This window comes from Homalodisca vitripennis, chromosome 2, assembly GCF_021130785.1.
Source record: "Homalodisca vitripennis isolate AUS2020 chromosome 2, UT_GWSS_2.1, whole genome shotgun sequence".
Lineage (NCBI taxonomy): Eukaryota > Metazoa > Arthropoda > Insecta > Hemiptera > Cicadellidae > Homalodisca > Homalodisca vitripennis.
The window spans coordinates 114081201-114104572 of NC_060208.1; the positions used below are offsets into that span (position 1 = coordinate 114081201).

The 23372-nt window shown below is 33.0% G+C and overlaps 1 protein-coding gene across 2 annotated transcripts in view; it reads right to left on the reverse strand.

The window, feature by feature from the left end:
• LOC124354619 (neuroligin-4, Y-linked-like) overlaps positions 1-23372 on the reverse strand; it is a 50915-nt gene that overhangs the window by 15589 nt on the left and 11954 nt on the right. For both annotated transcript variants that reach the window (XM_046805222.1, XM_046805221.1), the window contains 2 exons: positions 8177-8934; positions 347-496 (listed from right to left, as the gene is read on the reverse strand). In XM_046805222.1, coding sequence (XP_046661178.1) covers positions 347-496; positions 8177-8636 — 610 coding nt within the window. In that variant the 5' untranslated portion in view covers positions 8637-8934. The remainder of the gene's footprint in view (positions 1-346; positions 497-8176; positions 8935-23372) is intronic.

A 23372-nucleotide genomic window follows, 5' to 3' on the forward strand; every position in this document is an offset into this window, starting at 1 on the left:
CACTAATACATAGCGAACTGAGTATAAATCTATTGGCTTTTGAGTTATATTCCTCCATTGCTAAATAAGTCTAGAACCGATGATCTGTTACACTTAACTAGTACGACCAACCGGTTGTTAAAGGTAACGACGTCTAGTTGAGAGTAGCTTGTGAGAACCCTTCCGCCGCATATGTTGCCACTGTTACACAGCATAACCAGTACACCTAGTCGGTAGTTCAGTATAACACCGTTTAGTTGAGAGATGCTTACATGTATGAGAATATCAGCATCTTATATATTGCCAATGTTCCATGGTGGGTTCCTTTGTGATATTAACTGTAGGATTGATCATCCTTTACACTTACCTAGTACGCCCAATCGGTAGTTCAAGGTAACGACGACCAGTTGAGAGTAGCTTGCGAGAACCCCAGCATCGTATATGTTGCCACTGTTCCACAAGTACGATCCTCCGTGTATAAAAACCATGACCGGAAACTTTGCCTGGATCTCACCCTCTAGACACAAGGAATATATATATGTTATCACACACATAATATATGTTATGTTTATCATAACACACACGTTTCGTTGTATGAATATTTAGTAATGATAACGTTAGTTTAAGTAAAAAAATAATCATAAATTACTGATTAATATCAATATCTAAATTATGAAGTCTGATAATTAAATCTATATACATTACATTATTATTTTCATAATATAAAACTACCGTTATATGTGATACGAAGTTGATGTACTGATGGTATAAGACGTGGATGTGGAGTATAGTGTTATTATACTAATATAGGAATGACATATCGTATACTATGGGCTGTTACTGATGTATCTTTGAAATGACACGTATAGTTCGTGTCATGACGAGTATTATATAACTGTATGGCGAATATATAATGATACATGTTTAGAGTTTCAATATATTTATGTCGAAAATACAGGGTAAACTGTCATTTCACTAATCTCAAAAATTACGTGTATATATTGAGCCGGGGCTCAGTTTGAAACGTTTTTGTCTTACCTTTCCCACCTCGGCCACTCTTATCAGTCGGTGGGGGAGTCACTCCGTCAAGTATTGATTTTCTGCCTGGTTGGACTGTTTAGTTGAGGTCAGCTGGTTGACCTTGACTAGTTTACCGACCAGCTGTTCACCGGCACCGGCTACTGTTCGGAGCGGTCAGACCAACGAATTATAATAATGGAAACGCGCTCTGGGCCGGAGAAACCGAGCCGAAATCCTGTGCTGCGTTCCGAGTTTTGCAGGCGCTGGAAATGGGCAAGAACTCACTCAGCCCATACGGCAGGCATTATAGTAGTGATCTAACATCACTTTAAAACGCCTTCTAGACTTAATATTATTGTTAGATGCTACAATTGATTTATTATTACAAATGTTAGTAGCTGCTTTTTACAGTGGATTTTTATTTTTAGTTAAAAAAACTGATTTTTGTACAATATCAAAATAACTGAGATTTTTTACTTTTATTTTTCTTACAAAGTCGGAAACGAATATTAAAGACATTAAAATATTTCGCAAAATGAAAAAACAACTTTTTTATTTACAGTATTTTATTTCAAAGTAAACTAGATAAAATTTACAAACATGACACACTTAATCTACGTTGTTAGAAAATAAAATTATTTTGACCAATTTTTGCCTTATTCCTAAGTTGGATGTTTTTGTAATGTCAAAAGTTTTCTGTTTTGCTATGTGATGAGATATTATTTTAAAAAAATAGTTTAGTCACAGTTTTAATTAAAAAATAACTCGTGGCTTCCATTGAATTCATCATTAGATAAATGCCCCTTGAAAACACTACCAGTAAACTGGTTACAAACTCTCGATGTCAGTACAGAAGTGGTCGCATTTGTTTTCAGATAAACTTGAGAAAATAAAACAATATTTAACAATTTTTAATACATCATCGCTTGATCTAATTAAGTTGCCCTTAGACTTAAAATCATAAGTGAATGTGTTCTAAGATCAGAATCATTGGCATGGAGTACAGAACTACAATCGTTACATTTAATACATTTTTCAATACGTCTTACAATGACGCCCACAAATATAGTATAAAATTTCATCCTTAAAACTAGAATTATCATAATTTTCCATAATATACATGGCACTCTCAATTTCATTATCCAAAGACAAATCCAAATCACACTTATCATGACCTAACCCAAGAAGGCCGAGTTGTGAAATTAGGGTCAAATTCAAGGGCAGTTGGCATTCTCAGAAGCTCTGACACTATTTCGGAACATCAGTTGTCTTACTGCCCAAGTAAACTGTTTAGTATTTGGATTATTATTGTTTCCACCCCTACTTCTGACACAGGAGAAAAATAATTCTAAATGGTCTTGACTAAACTTATAAGCTAACAAATACTTAAAATCATCTAAAACTAACAATCTGTCTCGTTAAAATACAAAAACTCTTGATATTACTTAAAAAACCTAAAGCAAAACGTTTTCCTTGCATGGTCCAACACCGATAGTTCTCCAATTTTAAGTTTGGACAAATAATTTTCTGCTCTTTTTAACATTTCGTCATCTTTTTTCCTTGTTTTCTAATTTTTATGGGACCCTTAAAGCCGCTTCCGAATGGATCTCTACTGTTCAAATAATCAAAAAGATTATCAATTATTCTTATGAATTCAACGGTTGGTAAACAGTTTATGAACTGTGGATGTTGTTTTACATACAAATATTCTAAAGCATCCGCTACACTGGAGCTTAGAGTCTGTGCTGCAACCTTCACATTCATTTTTTTCGGTTTTTGTAGAAAATATGTTTGTCTGATAATTTGTTACATATATTTAAACCCAGTTTTTTTCTGTAAGTTGTTAAGTTTCTTCTATATATTTAAAAGCAAATCCTGCCTGACTCAGATTCTATAATTTTCATATCTGCTAGAGCATTTCGTGCAAGTTTTAACATGTGTGGAGGATCCAAAATAGCACAAATATAATAATTAATGGTATCAAGTTTAAAAAATGGTGTTTCAGGGAATTTACAACCTAAATGTTTTAAAGCACTGAGATTGGTGCTTGTGCCGTCAAAGGTCACACTTTGAACATTCACGCCCACTTCACTCAGTTTTAGTATAGCCACTTTAATTAGCTGCGACAGTAAAATTGATGAATTTTTATTTACAAAAAAGTATCCTATAACACATTTAAAATGGCCCCTCAATGAAACAATTTGAAAAACTAAAGCTTCTGTTGCAACTTCCTCTTCATTATCTACTTTAAATCCTCCAAGATCTACATATCCTACGTTTTTTTCCCAACTTGCTCGTCATATAATATCTGCTTCCTAATACTCATCGCATCGAATATTAAACTTACATTTCTTAAGTGATTATGTTCTTTTGCATTACGATTCAAATATATAAATACTTCTTCCAAAAACCCTGGGCTACAATTAAATTTTGAGATCCATTTCCTTAGTGTCGCAGGGTTTTGGTAATATTAAGTGTGAAGCCCTGAGATATCTATAAGCTTTTGGTGAATAAAAGTAGATTGTCAGAGCAAACTCTTTAACCTTGTCTGAAAAACAATGTTTATTTTTACTTTTATCTTTTGTTTTTAAGATTATTTACCAGTAACTCGAGGGGACACCCTGCAAAATTGTTTTCCAAAATATAAATTAATGAATCTGGGGCATTTAATTTATTTCGCAAAACTGAAATTAAACCTTTCATTGACTTTATTTTTACAGTCTCTTCTATTTAATCTTTGCTGCAAAACTTTAACTTTCCGACGCAGGTGACACTTTGCTGGGAGATGGCAATCTGGATCGAATCCGTTTGACCTAAAATGAAAAAAGTTATTCAATTAAATTACACTAGAGTTGTTTTTGTGTTTGGAGAAATATCCAATAAATGTCTATTTTTATCAACTTACCGGCGTTTGTTGAGCTGTTAATTCCTGAGTAGCCGGATTCGATGGTGATTGCGAATTGTCTTGTTCAACCGGCAGCGCAATCTGCAAAACAATACACTTAATAGTCTCTACAGTGAATAAAATTTACAAATAACAATCGTCCCGTAGCAATAAAATCTGCGACCTCAGCACAATAATTTAAGTAGGACCGAGGGCCAATAATAATTTTGCCTCGGGAACTATCTAGTTTAATAATAAAATCAATAATTGAAATTTCACAAAAAATATAATTATAATCTGGCACTACTATTTTGTAATTAAACCATATTAAGAGCAACAGTCGTGTTAAATGAAGTTGAAATTCCTTTTACTACACAAAATTCCACGTCGAACTTTAAAATGTAATTGATATATTTGTTTGAAGTTTACGGAATTACAAACATAATTAAACTCTGACGATAGTCTATTCACAGTAGCTCAATTGATAACGTTACACTTACCGATGATGATGAAGTAGACGTGCCAGCTTTACATTGCAGTTCAGCATTAGGTAGCTCAATGGATGCCTTCTTTCTGACAATAATCCTCCTTCGTTTCTCCAATGGCTGTTGCATATTAGATGGAAAAATTTTTTGGAACTGCTTCACTTTTGAGACATTTTCTTAGTGTGCCAGGCAAAATCAAATGGTAATCATTTTCTGTAAAATGTTTACTGCATAAAACAGTATGTTTTGTTGGCTTAAAAATTTTTTCTATTTGTCGCATTAATCCACTTTTTTAGTAAATTGTCATCTTTCAATGGAAAGCTAAAACAAACAAATTAACAAATAATAAAATACCAGTAGCCAAGATCCACATCCAAAGATCCAATAATTATAAAGTAGATTAGGTCAGTAGATATTGTTTTTAGCAATGATTTATAAGTTTATGCGTTTATAAGTGCTATAACGACCAACATTGATATCTTGGATCAATGCGAATGAAATAATTGAGTAATAAGCATGTTTTACTCAACTATATAATTATTGTTCATGATTAAAAAACGATAGCTTATTAATGTACTCACTAACAGTCTTACCGTAATTTAATTATTTGGGTAACCCAGTTAATAATTTGGCAATACAGAAAATAATATTGGTAAAAATTACTATTTTGGAAGTTGCAAATAAATATTGACATGTTTGATATAGTAAGAACTTACTTGTGAAAAGAAATGTGGCTGTCTTTAGTCCATCTGGACGTGCAGTTGTATGCACAGCAACTCTTCACCATGTCACGAAATAACAAACTTTAATAATAACATTGACAAATACAAGAAAAACAAACTAGTTGAGTTGCTCAGATCAGACGTCTTGACGGAATAAACAGGAAGAGTTGCCAACAATGAAAAATCACAACAATGATTTGTGTTTTTCGGCATGAAAAGGCGTGATGCCGTATCGTTTCCGTTAATCGCCGCACAACTCGGTGAGTTGTTGCCCACTTTAAGCGCCTGCAAGTCCATGGATACACCAGTAATGCACAGCTGTGTGCGACCGGAAAACACAACATGTGGCTTATGGCAGTGCGCGTTCCAGTAGTATAGTTCGTTGGGTCAGACACGTTCGGAGAAGCTACTGTGTTTCTGGCTGTTCTCTGCTCTTCTCCCATTTTCCCCATGGCTGGCTAGCTCCTCTACTTTCGGCAGGTAATTGTCTCTCTCACCCTCTTAACTTTATTTTGTTGGCGGTTTTTCTCTCCCACGCAGACATATATTATCGTAGTTTAGTTATAAGTAGTTTATATATTATTTTGTAACTTGTGTTCCTCGTGTACGTTGTTCGTGTCGCAAAGTGTTCTTTCCTGTCTATCGTACGTTCTAAAATTTGTTAATTTTTTTTAACTATGCCAGTTAAGTTTTTATATTTTTGCGCCGTGCTTTCTAATCGATCCGGTCGGCGAACGGAAATTATTTATTTAGTATCACCTTGTTTTTATTTAGTGTAAGCGAGACGGTACAGACTTTGCAAATTTTGTGACCTCGTGTTTTGTGTTGCGTGCAAAATTGGGTGGCAACATTCATGATTTTCATTTTATTGTTTTAATTAATTAATTGCCCTTTATAGTAGCGTGAACGGATTATAATTTAATTATTGTTATCTGGGAAATAATATTCTGTTATTATTTGTAAATTATATAGTTATTATTAGGCCTACCTTACAATTAATATTTAATAATAAAATGTAAACTATTATAATATTATAATAGAATGATTAAAATCCAGCGAATTATAGTTACCAGTAAATGTTATCACGCTTAATCATTTAGTATGGCTGTTCTAGCCTATGTAATATTTAATATTGTCACCAAGTAGTGTATCTTAAAATACTTGGTGTCTTGAGTTATTTTTAGGAAACAGTTTTTTCAATACTTAAAAGGTACTGTTAGTTACAGATCGTTATTTTTAATTGTTAAATTTAAATATTTTATATATACTTTGTGGCAAACATAATTAAGTTTTTATTATTTCTCAGGTTACAATAACATTTTTCTAAATATCTACTGGTTATGTTGGGATTCATTAGGGTCCCCGTGAGTGCCGTCAGCGGGACTGGTGCGGCGAATCTGTCCAATGAAACCACTGAAACCAAAACTGAATGCCCCGTGCCCCGCCAGCGCTCCTGTACCGGCATCCAACCGGAGTGTATGTGCTCATATTCATTTCATCTGGAACTAGGTTGGATCCAAAATGTTTTTTTTACTTTTCTTGTACTGAACTTGCGAGGATTGGGGTGCAGGGAGCGCTGCCAGATATTAGATCTGGAGGAGGGCCAGTGTTAAGACTAGTGTGTATTTAGTTTAGTTACATGAACTGAAGGGAGGATTTCATCTTTAATTCGGATTCGTGGAGGCAACTAAGCCCCCGCCTCCTTCGAAAATCGGCTTTAAATATTTTTTTACTTTTTGGCTACAAACCTGAAACCAAATTACTTTCTAAAAATAGTGGGGCCTAGAAATTCTACGACCTTTTCCCTCCCCTCAGTTTCATAACACTTACCAGTTAAAGATAATTTTTCCTACATGCCGTACCTGAAATTGTTTATTTATATATCAAATCTTATATTATATTATTTATTTATTATGTTATTATTTCTATTTATTATGTTATTGTCTATATTGGAATTTTATCTATTGTTATTTAGTTTGTAAGTTACGCGGTGCACCGTGGTGCTGCATAATTGTATTTTGCATGGAAATGTTTGCCACCTACTAATTATATCATGTACTCGAAATTTTGTCTCGCTTTTTGTCTCTTCCCACTAGTGGTATGTGATTTTTTTTTTTTTTTTTTGCTTTGCTCCGAGTTTGGGAGGGGCGCGCTTCCGAGACCTCCTGTCTATTTTCGCTAACTCGGGACAATATACACGGCGGTATACCGGAAAATTTGTGGTTACGTTGAATGTTTTCTCTGGGAAACATTAACGTAAGTATAACATAAAGCAGTGGCGTACATATATGTGCAGTTTTTTTCAAACATCTAATCTCCATCTCGACAAGATACTTACTACAGGAATCTGAGTTTCAAAATCACATCACTATCCATCCAGCCTTTGGACTTCTTTGTGGAAATAACAGTATCTCCAAGCTATCGCGTAATGTAGCGATATCAAATTTAAGAGTTACAAGAAAATAGTTTTTTATTGCAACAGTACCGTATAGACCTACTTCAATTTAAGGACTAAATGAAGGTGATCTGTAATTTGGTATGAATTCCGAGAGTGAAGCATTATATGACGTGAAGCCTATATTACGCCACCTTACAGAAAGCATTCTTTTCAGAACAAAGCATCTTTGTTAAAAACGGAATAACAATACACAAAACTGTGTCTGCAGGGATCTCCACGTGGCGATGAGGGAAAATATACTGGCGTAAATTGTACACGTTTGAATATTCTCCTAAACCTAACCTTATTCAGGTATTACTTTTTAACTTTTATAGAAAACAATAAAATTTTATTCACAGCGAAAAATATTTACTGCATAATCATTAAATAAATAATAAGATATTCACTATACAGTATTTAAACAATTAAAAATCACGTTGGATATAATTTAGTGATTCGTTTAACTATTTTCCATTAAACCTTTGATAAAGGAAATTTTGCAATGACAAAGTCAATCATCTTGAATTTTAATTATTATGGTTTGATAAAACTCAGATATTGAAATATTAAAAATAAAATGCATTAATTATTACAAATGTACGATATTAATAAATAAGATGTAACTTATATCAATCAAGTTTACCATTACCTTGTAAGGGAGAGTAGATGTTGAGGTACAGACAGTCCTCGCTGTAGTTCTTCAGTAGAGGAAAGAGTCTACGGATCATCTCAAGTCGTTGGCGTGGCATGTTCTCCAGGGTTTCGTTGTCGAGACGAGGAAGATGCTGAGGACAGACGGGGCTGAAGTTGTCGGCCAGCCTCACGCCCGCCCAGGGGCTCGGGGTTCTTGTAGGACTGAACCTGTTGACCCCCACGGGTGGCGTGGCGTACGGCACACCTAAGAATACTTCTAAGGGCTTCAAGGGTGGTGGCAAAGGCCGGAGGAAGCCTTGCAGTCGACCATATTTGGTATGGACTATCCTCGTCAGCGTCTTCCCGCCACTCAAGTGACTCAAACTGAAGAAGTAAAGCAGCAGTAGAGTGTTGTTGTAGAAGACATGGCAGAGGTTCCTAACAGACCAGTTGCTCTGGTGGCATCGTCTGCCCATGCCGGCTACCCTCTACATCCGGTCAGGTCGGGCTCCCTCCGGTCATATCCCTCACAGCAAGAACCACTTCAGATATAAAGGCGAATTTCTATGCTCGAAGTTCATTTTTGGGGGCGCCGGTTGGAGATATGTGTAAATATTAGCGGTTCTTGCCCAATCTTTGGGTGGTGTATTCGGTGTTTGAGCATTTGAATAAACAAAAAGTAATTTCAACCTCTATTTATGCCTTATATGATGATCCTTGTTCATACATCTCACAACAGTTTTGGACCGAAGATATTCACTGTATTCTCGCACTCTGAAACAAATATAATTAACAAATCTTAAATCAATAAACTTGACATTTTATTGTCACTTGTTATTAGTGATACTGAATACACATTCCTATGAGTATATTACCTTACAGATTAAAACAAGAATTCTCCTGTAGTTGAATATAACATAACTCAACTTGTATAATTTGATTAAGAAAGAAACACAACCTAGGTATAATCGAGTTTATAAACATAATACTGAAGGTTATAGGGGTTTACTTTAAACGTTAATCATTACTACTTTTTCTCAATAATCTTATTAATTTATCATGAGACGATTTTTAATATAATTTCGCTACCTGTTAGTAAACTTAACTCTCGATATCACTACTTGTGAAGTTATCTTCCATTGTTATTTGTTGTGTTTAAAATGACTAGAAAAGAGTTTAAGACAAAACATTTTCATGAATTTCAAACATATTTTTTTGGCAGCACTTCTTTTGAATATTCAAATACCTTGGTAAATACCGTTAAGTATACTTAGTGGCATAACCGAAAAAACACAAAATATGTAGCCTAAATATAAAAAAAGTACATTTATGTACCCTGAAGATCGTTTGAATTGTGTTTATTTGGAAAAGCTGACAAACGTTTCTGATTTTTATAAAGAAATTTATGCCATGTTTCTCTTTACAATAAAAAGACAACTACGTCTTGGTAGAGGTTTGTTTCTAAGTCAATTAGATTTAATTAGATAATCAATGTTACCTTTCGTGCTGAATTCTCCTCACAGACTTTAGAAATTTGAATATCTTAATCGCTTAGATCATTTAATTTTTGCAGTTTTAAACGTCTTGAAAATAAGTAAATTGTCCAGTTTGACTGCTTTAATGCTTTATTTATTTAGGAGTTTATATAATTAAACCCCATAAATTTATAGTTCTTTGTTTGTAATGTTTATCAAATGAAGTAAAGATAGTAATATTAAAAATATATTTGTGACAAGGAAAAATGTGCAAGATGAAGCAATTTCTTTAAATATAATAACTTCCTTAAAAGTCAAGAAGACCTTGTATTTTTATCTGTAACGCGTATCACATACAGGTTCACCTGGCGATGAAATATAATTTATCTGACATTCATGTATACATCATTCATATTCTTTGTGTGGACCAGATTTAATTGTGAACAAATTAATTATAACTTGTGATAATGAAGAGAGCCGTTTTGTCACTTATATGTTAGAGTTTAATGCAACGTGCTATCACAGCGTGTAGGTTTTAAGGTTTTTACATCTGATAAGTATAAATATTAAACATAAAATGTTACTAGCATAACACTATTATTACTATGTTACAAGCTATTTTCAAGCAATCTTTATGAAAATTCTAATGAAGGTTACAAAAGTCAATGCTTATTGTTACTAGGGCAAAATGGGCCGAAAGAGACAGGACTCTAGAGTCAAATGACGTAACACAAATCTACTGAAGAGACCGTGCATTTATACGGATTTTAACATAAATTGTAAAAAATATTCTATGGAGAATTATTAACCAAAGATATTTTGTGAATTTCTTTGGAACTAAATGAAGGATGCCCACGGCTAAAACCAATTTATAAATTTCAAATGTGACATAATATACAAAGCTACAATTGTTTTCACTACAACTATATTGTAAGACTTACAAAAGTTTAATTTAAAGTAAAACTAGTATTGATTATCCTGATAGTATTCTATGATTTCCTTAGGAGTAAAGAAGGCAAATTCACATTTCCAAAACAGCTGTCTATATTTACATTCTAAACATATTAAAGGTTCATTGAATTATTTCAAAATTTTATGGACACAATACTGACTAAATAATGACGCAGTCGCTCAAAACCTTTAACCAAGTGTTGACCTGTAAGTTTCTGCAGGGCTCTACTGACAATATGTTTGCGTTTATTACTTTGAACCAATACTTTGTATTGTTAGGTATAAAAAATTATAACTGATATTGAGATACTACGATACTGATATTTATATGGAAAAATAGGATAGCTACAACATTTTTTACGACATAGGCAATCAATAGCTTAAACTTCAGGACAAAATCCACTTCTATAATTATTCTATGGCAGAGACCCTAACGTCCGGATTCTATTATATGGATAATCAGATTGTAGATGTCTAGAGGAAGCCTCCACAGAGATAATGTACATTTTTCAGCTTCAGACACGTAATTATAATTATTTTCAAAGACAACTACGATGTTAAACCGTCGCGGATACTCGTTCTTGAATGGAGTTGTCACAGCTACAAGCGTGACTACAGGCGAGGTTCTAGATGTTGAGGATTTTTCTAAATTTTGTCAGTGCAAAAGACTTACAATCACAGTGAAACATGTATGTGAGCTTGCGCACACAGAAACAGCGTAGGCATTTTTAAATACGAATGTGAATGTAAAAATAAAATTTTACTATTTATTTACTTATTTATTATTATTATTATATTATCTTACAAATGTTACTCGGGATGGTTGGCGATGCGGTGGACGTTTGGGTTGATGGACGGTGACACACAGACACTTGATGCACTTGACAATTACAGACACATTTATTGCGAACAATTTGACACACACGATGACATTAAACACTTTTTTGACAATAATCGATACCGACAGGGACATTTTAAAGATGATTCATTTTAACATACGTAGCTATTACAAAAACATTGACAGTTTATTAATATTTATTGAAAGTTTGTGTATTTAAATTTGATATTATTACTCTTACTGAAGCGTGGATTGACAATGAAAAACGTTTAGTTCCCTTAGAGGGTTATGATATTTACAGTACATCGAAGAATTGGAATAGAAATGACGGAGTGGTTATTTATGTGAATACTGAACTACGCGGGGTTGTACAACAGATTACTTTGGGAGAGGCGACAGGACTGCAACTGAACTTTGAAACTGACGGTCTACCTTACAGTATGCTAGCGGTGTACCGCAGCCCTTCGATGAACTGCAACTTGTTTCTAGATGACTTACAACAGTACTATTCTAAAACTAACGAAAACACAACCTACATTTTTTAACAGGCGATACCAATATAGATACTTTAATATCATGTAACAATATAAACGAGAAAGACTTATATTTAAATATTCTATGCGGAGCAGGTTTTCATAGAATGCATAAATAAACCCACAAGAGTAACAGGACAATCTATAACTTGTATTGATCATATTTTTATAAAACACTCTGACTGTACGGCTGTAACTGCAGGCGTTTTAACTACTGACTTGACTGACCACTACGCGGTGCTGGCCGGGGTGGAGTGTAAACCCCCCCGCTCCCGTATTAACAGTGACACAGACACTTATCTGGACCAGACACTACTACAGGAACTGTTGGGGGAGCAGTCATGGGACCATGTTCTGCGGCAGGAAGATGTGAACGTTTGCTGTGACCTATTTATACAGTCACTCGAAAATCTTAAAAATTTATCACTTAAACCGAAAAAGTCTAGTACTCTCGAAATAAGAAGCTTAAAACCATGGATAACTGTAGATTTAATCCAATCAATTAGAAAACGAGACAAAATTAGTAAAATTTTAAAAAGACAACCGTTTAATGATACTCTTAAAAATTATTTTAAAACTTTTAGAAACAAATTGGCAAAAAAGATATAAAAACACAAAAACAGCTTACTATAGAGATCAAATTATAAATTCGTCAAACAATCCAAAACGATTTGGAAAGTTATTAATGAAATAAGCGGTGGATCAGGATCTAAAAGTACATTCCCTATACGAAACTTTCTTCAGGCTTTGGATCAGGGGGGTGGTGACATTAAGACTGTGGGCAAACTCATTTAATGTTTTCTTTTCAAACGTAGGTTCATGTCTTGCAAAGGAGTTGCCGCAGTCGGTCGGCCCGCCCCTGGTGGATGATGCCTCATACAAGGCCGGTCATGTCTTCCAGCTGAACCCGGTCACCGACAGCCAGGTGGAGAAGATACGTTGCCGAGATGCGCGGTGGCTCGGCTCCCGGGTTCGATGGTTTACCAACATCCGATTTTTAAAAAATAATTTAAAGTACCTTCTTTCACCACTAAAACATTTGATTAATTCTTAGCATTGCTTCGGAGTTTTTCCAGAAAAATTGAAAACAGCCAAAGTAATTCCCTTGTATAAATCTAATGACAAATCAGATATGAATAATTACAGACCGATCTCGTTACTTAGTGTGCTTGGTAAATTACTGGAGAAGTGCGTAAAATATCAGTTTCAGAATTTATCTTGAAAAACATAATCTTTTGTCGATATCGCAGTTTGGATTTAGGCCAGGTAAAAATACTTCTGACGCACTCTTTGATATTAATAAAATTATAACCGAATATTTAAAGGAAAATTATAAATCATTACTTGTTTTTATTGATTTAGCCAAAGCTTTTTGATTCCATAGATAGAAATTTGTTGTTTAATAAATTGGAATGTATTGGAGTCCGGGGAGTGACCTTAAATTGGTTTAAAAGTTATTTGAGTGGTCGAAATCAAATTGTTAATATTGATATATTAATAGTGAACCACTGGAAGTAAAGTACGGCGTGGTTCAAGGAAGTACGCTGGGTCCGTTGTTATTCCTAATCTATATAAATAACTTAGATAAATTGAATATTACGGGAAAGCTTCTCTTGTTCGCTGATGATACGGTTGTAATTTTCAATGGTAAAACTTGGCATGATGTATACGACACCCCGCTTCTCGAGAATTAAATTTATTATATACATGGTTTTGTGATAATATTTTATCGATGAATGTTGGTAAAACTAAATGCTTGCCTATTGCATTACGCACACCGCGAGCGAGCCACCTGCTGATTACGGCTGGTTATTGCACTCATGCGGAGACTTGTATAATACTACCTGCAATTGCCAGCTGATTGAGAGGGTGGACCAGTATAAGTATCTAGGTGTAATAATTGATTCAAAACTCAGATGGGAGCCTCACATTAATAGTATAAAGTCTAAATTAAGAAAATTTATTTACATATTTTATCAATTAGGCCAAATTCTAAATTATAATGAGATAAAAACAGTTTATTACTCGTATGTACAATCAGTTTTTAACAGTATGTATTATCGCTTGGGGAGGGGCTTACAGGACCATATTGGAACCACTAAACGTTATTCAAAAATCTATAATTAAGGCAGCGCTTAATAAACAAAGGCATTTATTCATCAACCTTGTTATTTAGGGAAAATGATATTTTTACAATTAGGCAATTATTTATTAGGAATGTACTGGTCTACACCTACTCTCATAAAGATGTCGTCCTCACCCCTATTGCTCACGGTTACCCGACCAGGAACGCTGTGAGTGTGGGGTTGCAGGTCCCTGTCATTAAACTGTCTATTAACCTTACGAATGCCTACTACGTCGCCAACACGCTCTACAGACAATTGCCCTCTGTGATAAGGGACCTGCAGGACGAGCCTGTCAGTGGCTTCAAGCGGCTGGTTACTGCCTGGCTTCGGATGATCGGCCCAGATAATGCTGAATTTCTCCTCACCCACTTACCGTTACTAATCATTACCGCTTCTAAACACTACAACTATAGTTAACTACTTCCAATCATAACAAACGTCTACGCTACACCTGTTTCTCGAAACTTTATAATTTATTAATTATGTTTTAAAAAAATTAAGATGTTTTATTTAAAACGCTTGCTATATTTATTGATAAGTGTTTTATTCAATTTATGGTTAATATAGTAGTTTATTTTTCTTGTACAAACATAAGTCGTACTTTAATTCTATTCTTTACTCTTTTTTTTTTTTTCCTTTTTTTAAATTTTAATATTTGTATATGCAAATATGTATGTGTATGTATGTATATATATTTGTGTATATGTGTGTATATATGTGTGTGTATATATGTATGTGTCTGTAATGTCAAGATGCTTTTATTATTTCATTTTATATACAGTATTTGTTTTTTTTTATCATTTTTTTTTTTGTACACGTCTAGATTGGGCTGGGCAGCACGCACAGACACGTTCTATGTGCTGTCTATTTTCATACTTATATGTGTACAAACTTATTGTTGAATTTTGGAAAATAAACTTATATTTGATTTGATTTGATTTTGATTTGATTTGATTTGATTTGTATAGCCAATTATTCCGGGACTAGTGGGGGAATGGAGGTTGCTGGAGTTCGGAAAATTTTCTTCAGATCTGAATCTAACTACGGAGTTCGTTACAGTCATTATGAAAAACTTGAACAAAATGAATAATTATAAACAAAATGTATAATTAAAACATTATAAAAATCTTAGGTAGTAACTAGTATATGAGCACTTGGTGTTATTTGCAATATTGAATATGCCTCAAGCGTTATGACAAAATGAGCAAGTTTTATTGGAAACCAGTGTGTGTTGTGGGTCAGCACAGTACGTGATATGCATGTATTAATAACGGTAGAATTTATACTGGTAATTCAATTCAATGCTATAGGATATAGAAACTACACTAATAATTCCACATTAATAATTCTTTGACCTTTTGTAATTGTTTTATGTAGAAAAGAGTGCTTACGTTATTGGTACTGAATATTTTACATATACACAATGATTAAGGATCTGTATGGACCTTTCTTTATATTTTTAAGCAACACTCCAATATTATTTGCTAAGACATCCTCTTTCTCTCTTAAAGCTTTTCTCACTCAACAAAAAGTACAAACCTTTTAATATCAGATACATATTACAAACAGGAAAAAATAAGTTACTTATGTAAATAAAATATTTTAAATAAGGAAACATATGAACTATTGCTGCCGTTATTAAGCAGTTCTAATGCTTTTATCAGGAATTAGGTATTAGAAATCCACAAACAATATGAAGCTGTAAGTTTTGACACAGCATATTAATGATCACAGCGGATGCGACAGTAAATCACCCGCGGATTTACGGGATAAAATATTCAGTTGGTGTTATCGTAATATTGGCGTCGTGTTATCAACGCATCGATTAATAATGTGCGTGTTCCTTTGGGAGTGTGTTGTATTGGTGAATTTTATGTATGTATATATATATATATATATATATATATATATATATATATATATATATATATACTTCACGTATCAATAATAATCAACTTGCGAATTATTATTACATAATATCCTGTAATAATAAATATTATATATATATAATATATATATATATATATACATATACTTTTGGGAGTGCCGATGGCCGAGCGGTCTACTGTAAGTCGTTAACATAATGGGGCCTGTCGAAAATTTAAAAAATAAATATAATATTTTTTTTATTTAAATCTTTTTTGTGTCATGGATACCTACTACTTAAAAAAATTCATTACTATATCAATGGTACTTGTTTCAACGATATGTCATATAATAAAGTACGACCACTTTAAAAGTAGGCTTGCTCAATCCGATAGGAACAAAAAAATTGTGTTTTGATAAGCATCAGCTGTATCAAATCAATTATAAAAAGTTAAAAGATAACAAATATTTAGACAATTTTATTATAATTAAAACGCTACTTTTTTCCAACGAGAATTGTCAATTCATACGCTAGCACGGCCACTTTAAAGATAAGCTTGGTCAAGCCAAAAGCAACAAAAAACTTATACCTCTCAACAGTAACATGTGTGGAGATCCCTCTTTGTTATCTATTTTAGTATTAGAAAAATTTTCAAATTTCCTACAAATTAATTGTCAGTCCGAACGTCTGTTCAATAATAATTGATACAAATGTCTGAGGCTTGAAAACCGGTACTTTTTGATCAAACGAAGAAGTCTTTTGATTTCGGGGCCTATTATTCAAAGGGCAATCAATCGATCTGTCTGTCTATCGTATACGTAGGATTTGACACAGTTTTTTCATCTTGGTTCAAATGAAATCCATATTGATTCTCAGGCCATTGGTTAAAAGACGACGGAGATTCATCTGTCTGTCTGGCCGTCTGTCCAGGAGACTTGAAACTTTGCTCAGAGGCTATCCTTGGTCTAAACAAGATCTATACTGATTATGAGTTAAGAGACCAAAGGGTATACCACCCGTTTGACCGTTTGTACGCTATAATTCTTGATAGTAACTTAGAGACGTAAAACTTGACAATTAATTCACCTCTTATTTGTCCAGAGAGGGAGTTTGTACATTTTGTTCAAAAGATAAAAGGGCAGTCCTTTCGATTCTGCAATAATTCTTTTCTTTAGTAATTTTGGGCGCTTCGATAGTTTGAAGTATCCGTATATGAAGTGCATGTAAAATATCCAACTGAATACTTTTAGGAACTTTCCTTAAATGTCATATGTAAATATAAATCCAAGATTAAAGCTCAACCAAAAACTATTTTTTATACTATTAATAAGATAAACTTTTTCCCATCCGTATAATGTGAACAAACTACAGATATTTTATATTTTCTGCTTGAACCGAGTACTTGCTAATGATCACTCAAGAGAGAAGTGTTTCTCATGAAAAAGTTGTTGACTTTCCTGTAATATAAAATGGTATGTGAATCAAAATTTCGCAAGTGGGGGGATGTGATCTGTGAGTAGGGATACCACTCTACTTGCGACAGGTTTTTGCTCGTTAACGCTGTCAGGTTGGCGGCCCTGTCTCCGGTAAGTGGGGAAACCAGAAACTCATTAAATACTTTTCAGATCGTTTACCCGCAGGACAGCAATCTGCTGTGGAAAGTTACCAAGAGTTGAGCAAGTAATTCCAATAAACATCTTTGCCCTCCAAAAACGATTATATATTTACCTATCATTCCGTATTCATACAAATGGATAAACGGAGCTCTTATTTTAATTACAACATATTTAAATATAAAATAATTATTAACTGAGATACTTTAATTTGTTCTTTTTTATAAATAGTATATATGGGGTACTACAACCACAGCAATAAATCCTACGCATATTTACATTTTTATTACTAGGTAAACTGCGAAAGGAAAAGCTAATCAGTCTTAAATAATAACAAAGTAATAGAAAGGCTGTGGAAGAAAATTATTTCAACAAATAAATTATAATCACTTCTATAAAGCCCATGTGTTGAACCTACAAAACCTTATAAAAGTCTATGAAATAAAATTGTTTTACAGTTAGGGACACTTTTTAAAATAGGTTTTCAGATATAAATGAACTTGTGAGGGTTCTACGATTATTGATTACTTCAATAGAAAGCGAGACATTCAATTTAGTTCTAAACTGTTCAGAAAGGTTTACGTGGTTTATTTCCTACTCTAAATACTAAACATTGCTTGTATAATTAAAGGACCTAAGACATCGGACCCTAGTAAACGTTTCTGTAGTCTCTAATTACGGCTGTGGTCTTTCATTAGTCTTTAGAACCTATAAATGTTATTGTAATTACTTAGTTACGTTCATTCCAATAGTCAATTTTAACAACACTAGTCTATTAAGGCACGTTTAAAAACTATTTTAATTAATTCATAACATCGCAGAATTTTAAAAATAGTAAAATATATCGTATAAAATATTGCCTTTGTTTGTCATAAGAACTTTACATTAAGTTATTAAATTTACAGTAGATGTCATGTATGGGAATCCAGTCAGTTCTTTATCACTAGAGATATGAACATAATATAAGAAATGCTGACACGATATCACATACCTATTTTCAATAATGACATTACTGGACACTTATATTCTACCGTTAAACAATAAAGTAATCTAAAATAGTATTCATTTTCCAGAACAATTACTATCTTAATAGTTTACACAATGGGAGCAGCATCCCGATTTCATCCATGAAAATGTGACAGATTGAAGCACCCTTCCCCTTTAATAATATTAGCGTCAGTGCAGGTTTTGACAATAGCCTAAGAAATTTACATGGAAATCGTAATTATTATTTAGATATGACGCACTCGATGCCGTCCCTCAAACAAATCCAAGAGGCTGATATTTTACACGATATACCCTTGTTTACAACAGATAAAATTGGCTAAATATTAAGTTTTTATATGTTTTTTACTTTTCCTTTACTAACAGGTTTGGTTATGCCTTGCTCGTAGATATTGATGATTGAAAATTAGATGGTTTTTTAGTGTAATAATGCACTGAATGTGAGGATAAAAATATAATATAGTATTAAAGCACCTTTAATACAAATCATATTACTTAATATAAAAATGACCAAAGTTATTAAAAAGGGTTTGTTTAAATGCATATGGGACTTCGGTGTCGAATTAACTAATGGTCCGGACCTTTAAGTATCAGATTTAAAGATTTTTTTGTATGTAAGTTTTAAATACCAACACTAGTTAAAATGTAACATTTTTCATTATCCTGCATTTTAGTCTTTAAGTGACAGGGTGTTCATACACAAAAAGGCAATTTTAGGTTATGTTTGAATATTTTCTCAATAATATATGTAAAAAATTTTAAAGCCAAAGGGCGAATTATAGGCATTCATTTCCCTATGAATTTGATCCATCCACTATGCTTTGTATATTTTGAATTCATTTTCAATCCTCCCAAAAATAGTTTTGAAAAATTCCAAAGTGAATCTCTTTAAATCATTTTGAAAAAGAATATTAACTACACAATAATTTACTATCTATATGTGAAAAAATTCAGAATAGGACTAAATGGGTTCTTATTTAAAACACATTTCGGTACCGGAGTACACACTGTTTTGGTGTGAGAAGCCATTGCTTTTTTAGTTAAGTAAGGTAATTTGTTCCGCAATATGTTCTCAGATTATTTCCTTTAACCCTTAAATGTTTTACCTTTAATTTGCTCAATCCTTGTCAATTTACATATGAATACGTTTAACCATTTGTATTAAAATATTTAAAACTTTTAGATTGATTTATAGATAAAACCGTTGTTAATATATTTTAAACTATTTATCCAGTTTATGTTTTAATAAAGCATTTTAGGTTAATGTTTTCAACATTTCCTTTTGTAATTCATGAAATAAGTATATTCAATTGCACAGGCACTGGATTCTGAAAAGTAGAAAGTGACTTGAAGAACTTTAAATGAGAAAGTGTCGAATTTGGTGAATGATTTTTACAATTCTGATGACATTAGTAAAATTCTATCAAGTCAAAAAGATCGTACCAACTATTATAAATAAATATAAAAAGGTACTGGTACAAAAGAGATTAGTTTTAGCTAATTTAAAGGGAAACCATCACCTGCTTTTAAAAATTTTCCAAATTAATTTTTCAATGGATTTTTGAGCTTACGCCCAAGAACTCATTGGTCGAATAATTAGATCACAAAGTGTTTGTTTGTGCGCATTGCACTACATAACATTAATGATAGATGGAGCAAAAATATAATATTTTGTCTAAGATGATAAAACATGTTTAACAATCTTATCATTCTTGACTGGCCAAGGTAATGTACTGTCCACCTTCTCAGCACTGTTATTTAGATGTTTGTAAATAAAGCCTAAGTTGTAATAAATTACGACATATTGCTTAAAAAATGTAATAGTAAAATTATTTGATAAAGTTACTTACTAATCTTGGATTCTTGTAGATGGGTGTTCATTGTAATCTGTAGTAAAAGCACAAGTGATTATTGAGGATGTTTTCAAAACTCATTGGAGGTTTTAAAATACATACATTTACGTGTGTAATTTTCTTTTCTTTTTTTTAGCTAAAAAACTAAAATGAAATAAAGAAACTTTTTACTGAAGGCCAGAAGAAATTAATTGAAATTTAGCCCAGAATTATTCCTTTACAATAGAAGATGAGACAGTCCTTTCACTGGACAACTAGCGAAGCTACCCTACATCCCTTCATTGTTTAATGCACATTATAGGGAAAATTTTAACGTCTCTAGCATTTACTTATCTAGATTTTACCCGCTAAAGTTCTATACCAAGAGATATATTAGAGGTGTCTTGAAATACTCTTTATTTTATGTAAAGGATTTTTCAGTTAAATCTATTCTTTTACATTATAGAAAGGCGTTGATAATGTCTTAAAGCATTTATTATTAAGATACATAAATATGTTTCCATGTGTAGATTTAAAAGTCTTAACCAACTACATTGAATGAGTAAGAGATGTAACTTCACACCTAACAGATTAAGGAATGTTGTACATTACTTAATGTAAACAGCAATGGCTGCTCACACCAAACGGATGTATATTCCATTAGCAAAATATTTGTTTAAAAAGCACACATTTACGTCCCATTCGGTAATTTGGTAAACCCATAGGTTTAGATTAAGTTCAAAAATAATTTTTTGTATTGGTTGATTTGGAATAACCCTAATGCAAAAAACCTTATGATAAGGGAAAAAACATTTAATAATAAACAGTTAGTATATGTTCCTAACTAATAAAGAATTAACAATCTACGGCGGTTTTTAAACAGTGTAATATTAAAGATTATACTAACTTCGTCCATAATTATAGTAAGAAAATCAACGGTAAAGTATTTATTTGAAATCGTGTAAGAAAAACGCAATGGCAATCGGTATCTAACAGTCACAGAATCGTGTAACATAGTCAAAGCTTGTGCATCTCCTGTCTGCAAACAGTTCCATATTGATCACTTGTGGTGGCCCAGTTTAAACCAAGCATTTGATGCTTCATTTATGTTACGATTTAACGATATTGGAGCAATGCATTTTACAAAGTATTCTATATTCTGAACCAATTATATAGACAATGTTTAAGCAACACGATATTCATAACTTTCTAATGGTCCAGTTTATAACCGATTATATATATCTTTAAAATTTGTCTATGTCATTATTGAAGTTGGTACACTAACGATGGATAATGCTTGGCAAGCAGCTAGTATTCAGAATGGCGTTTGTTAGAAAACAGTTTTATATTATATATCTCAACTCCTAATGGATAAGTTTAAAACATATATTCGTCAACATATTTTGTCTATGTCGTTATTGAAGTTGGTACACTAACGATGGATAATGCTAGGCAAGCAGCTAGTATTCAGAATGGCGTTTGTTAGAAAACAGTGTTATATTATATAACTCAACTTCTAATGGGTCAGTTTAAAACATATATTCGTCAACATATTTTGTCTATGTCGTTATTGAAGTTGGTACACTAACGATGGATAATGCTTGGCAAGCAGCTAGTATTCAGAATGGCGTTTGTTAGAAAACAGTTTTATATTATACAGTATATCTCAACTCCTAATGGGTAAGTTTAAAACATATATTTGTCAACATATTTGGTCTATGTCGTTATTGAAGTTGGTACACTAATGATGGATAATGCTTGGCAAGCAGCTAGTATTCAGAATGGCGTTTGTTAGAAAACAGTGTTATATTATATAACTCAACTCATAATGGGTCAGTTTAAAACATATATTTGTCAACATATTTGGTCTATGTCGTTATTGAAGTTGGTACACTAACGATGGATAATGCTTGGCAAGCAGCTAGTATTCAGAATGGCGTTTGTTAGAAAACAGTGTTATATTATATAACTCAACTCCTAATGGGTCAGTTTAAAACATATATTTGTCAACATATTTTGTCTATGTCGTTATTGGTGCTGTTACACTGATGAAGGACAATACCCAGCAAACAACCAGTCATCGGAATGGCGTTTGCTCTCAAACATTGTTATATTAATCAGTGCCTAATGTTCTCGCTTAAAACAAATTATATACGTCTTTATACTTTGTCTATGTCAGTATTAGTGTTGTGAAACTAACGATGGCCCATTGGCTAGGCAGTCCTGGCAGACAGCCAGTCATTGGAACGGAACATACACTCACACTCAAACGTTTCTTAGCAAACATCTTGACATTTATTAATTCTTGGTGGTTCCGTTTACAACACATTATATACGACTTTATTTGTATGTATCCATATCGACATTGATACTCTACCGTTATCCAAAAACTGGTAAGCACGCACTCACTGGAATAGAACATACCTCACACCCGCGTTCTTTAGTAAAAATTTTACAATATTTAATTTTTGGCTGTGTCGTTTAGAACATATTATAGACATCTGTAATATTCTTTGTTTTTAATGGTATTTAAACACTGTCGTTTATCAATTCCTGGCAAGTAGCAGTAGTGATTCGAATGGAACATACTACTAAGAGCACAGGCTATTGTTTGTAAGCATACATTTTTATTAATCAATTCCTGGTAGTCATACTTACACAAAATATCAATGATTACTGTCATATCCGTTAGCTATATTATTAACTTTGTTTTTCATGAAGACTTTCCCTGTGGTGGACAGTTACAGCACAAAAGAATCCTTTCAGCTTATAGTTGTACATGTTTCGCTTTGTAGCGGTCCAGTTCGGAATAAACTGTAAGATGACCGTAGCTGCCTTTTAGAAATGGGTTTCTGATTAAAAAAGTTGTCCAGTGTCAGACACGTAACCAGTGTTATACGACTAAGTGTTGTCAGCTATGTACAGTCACTGTTCGAACATCTATTGCAAGAAAGTATTTTAAAATTAATCAT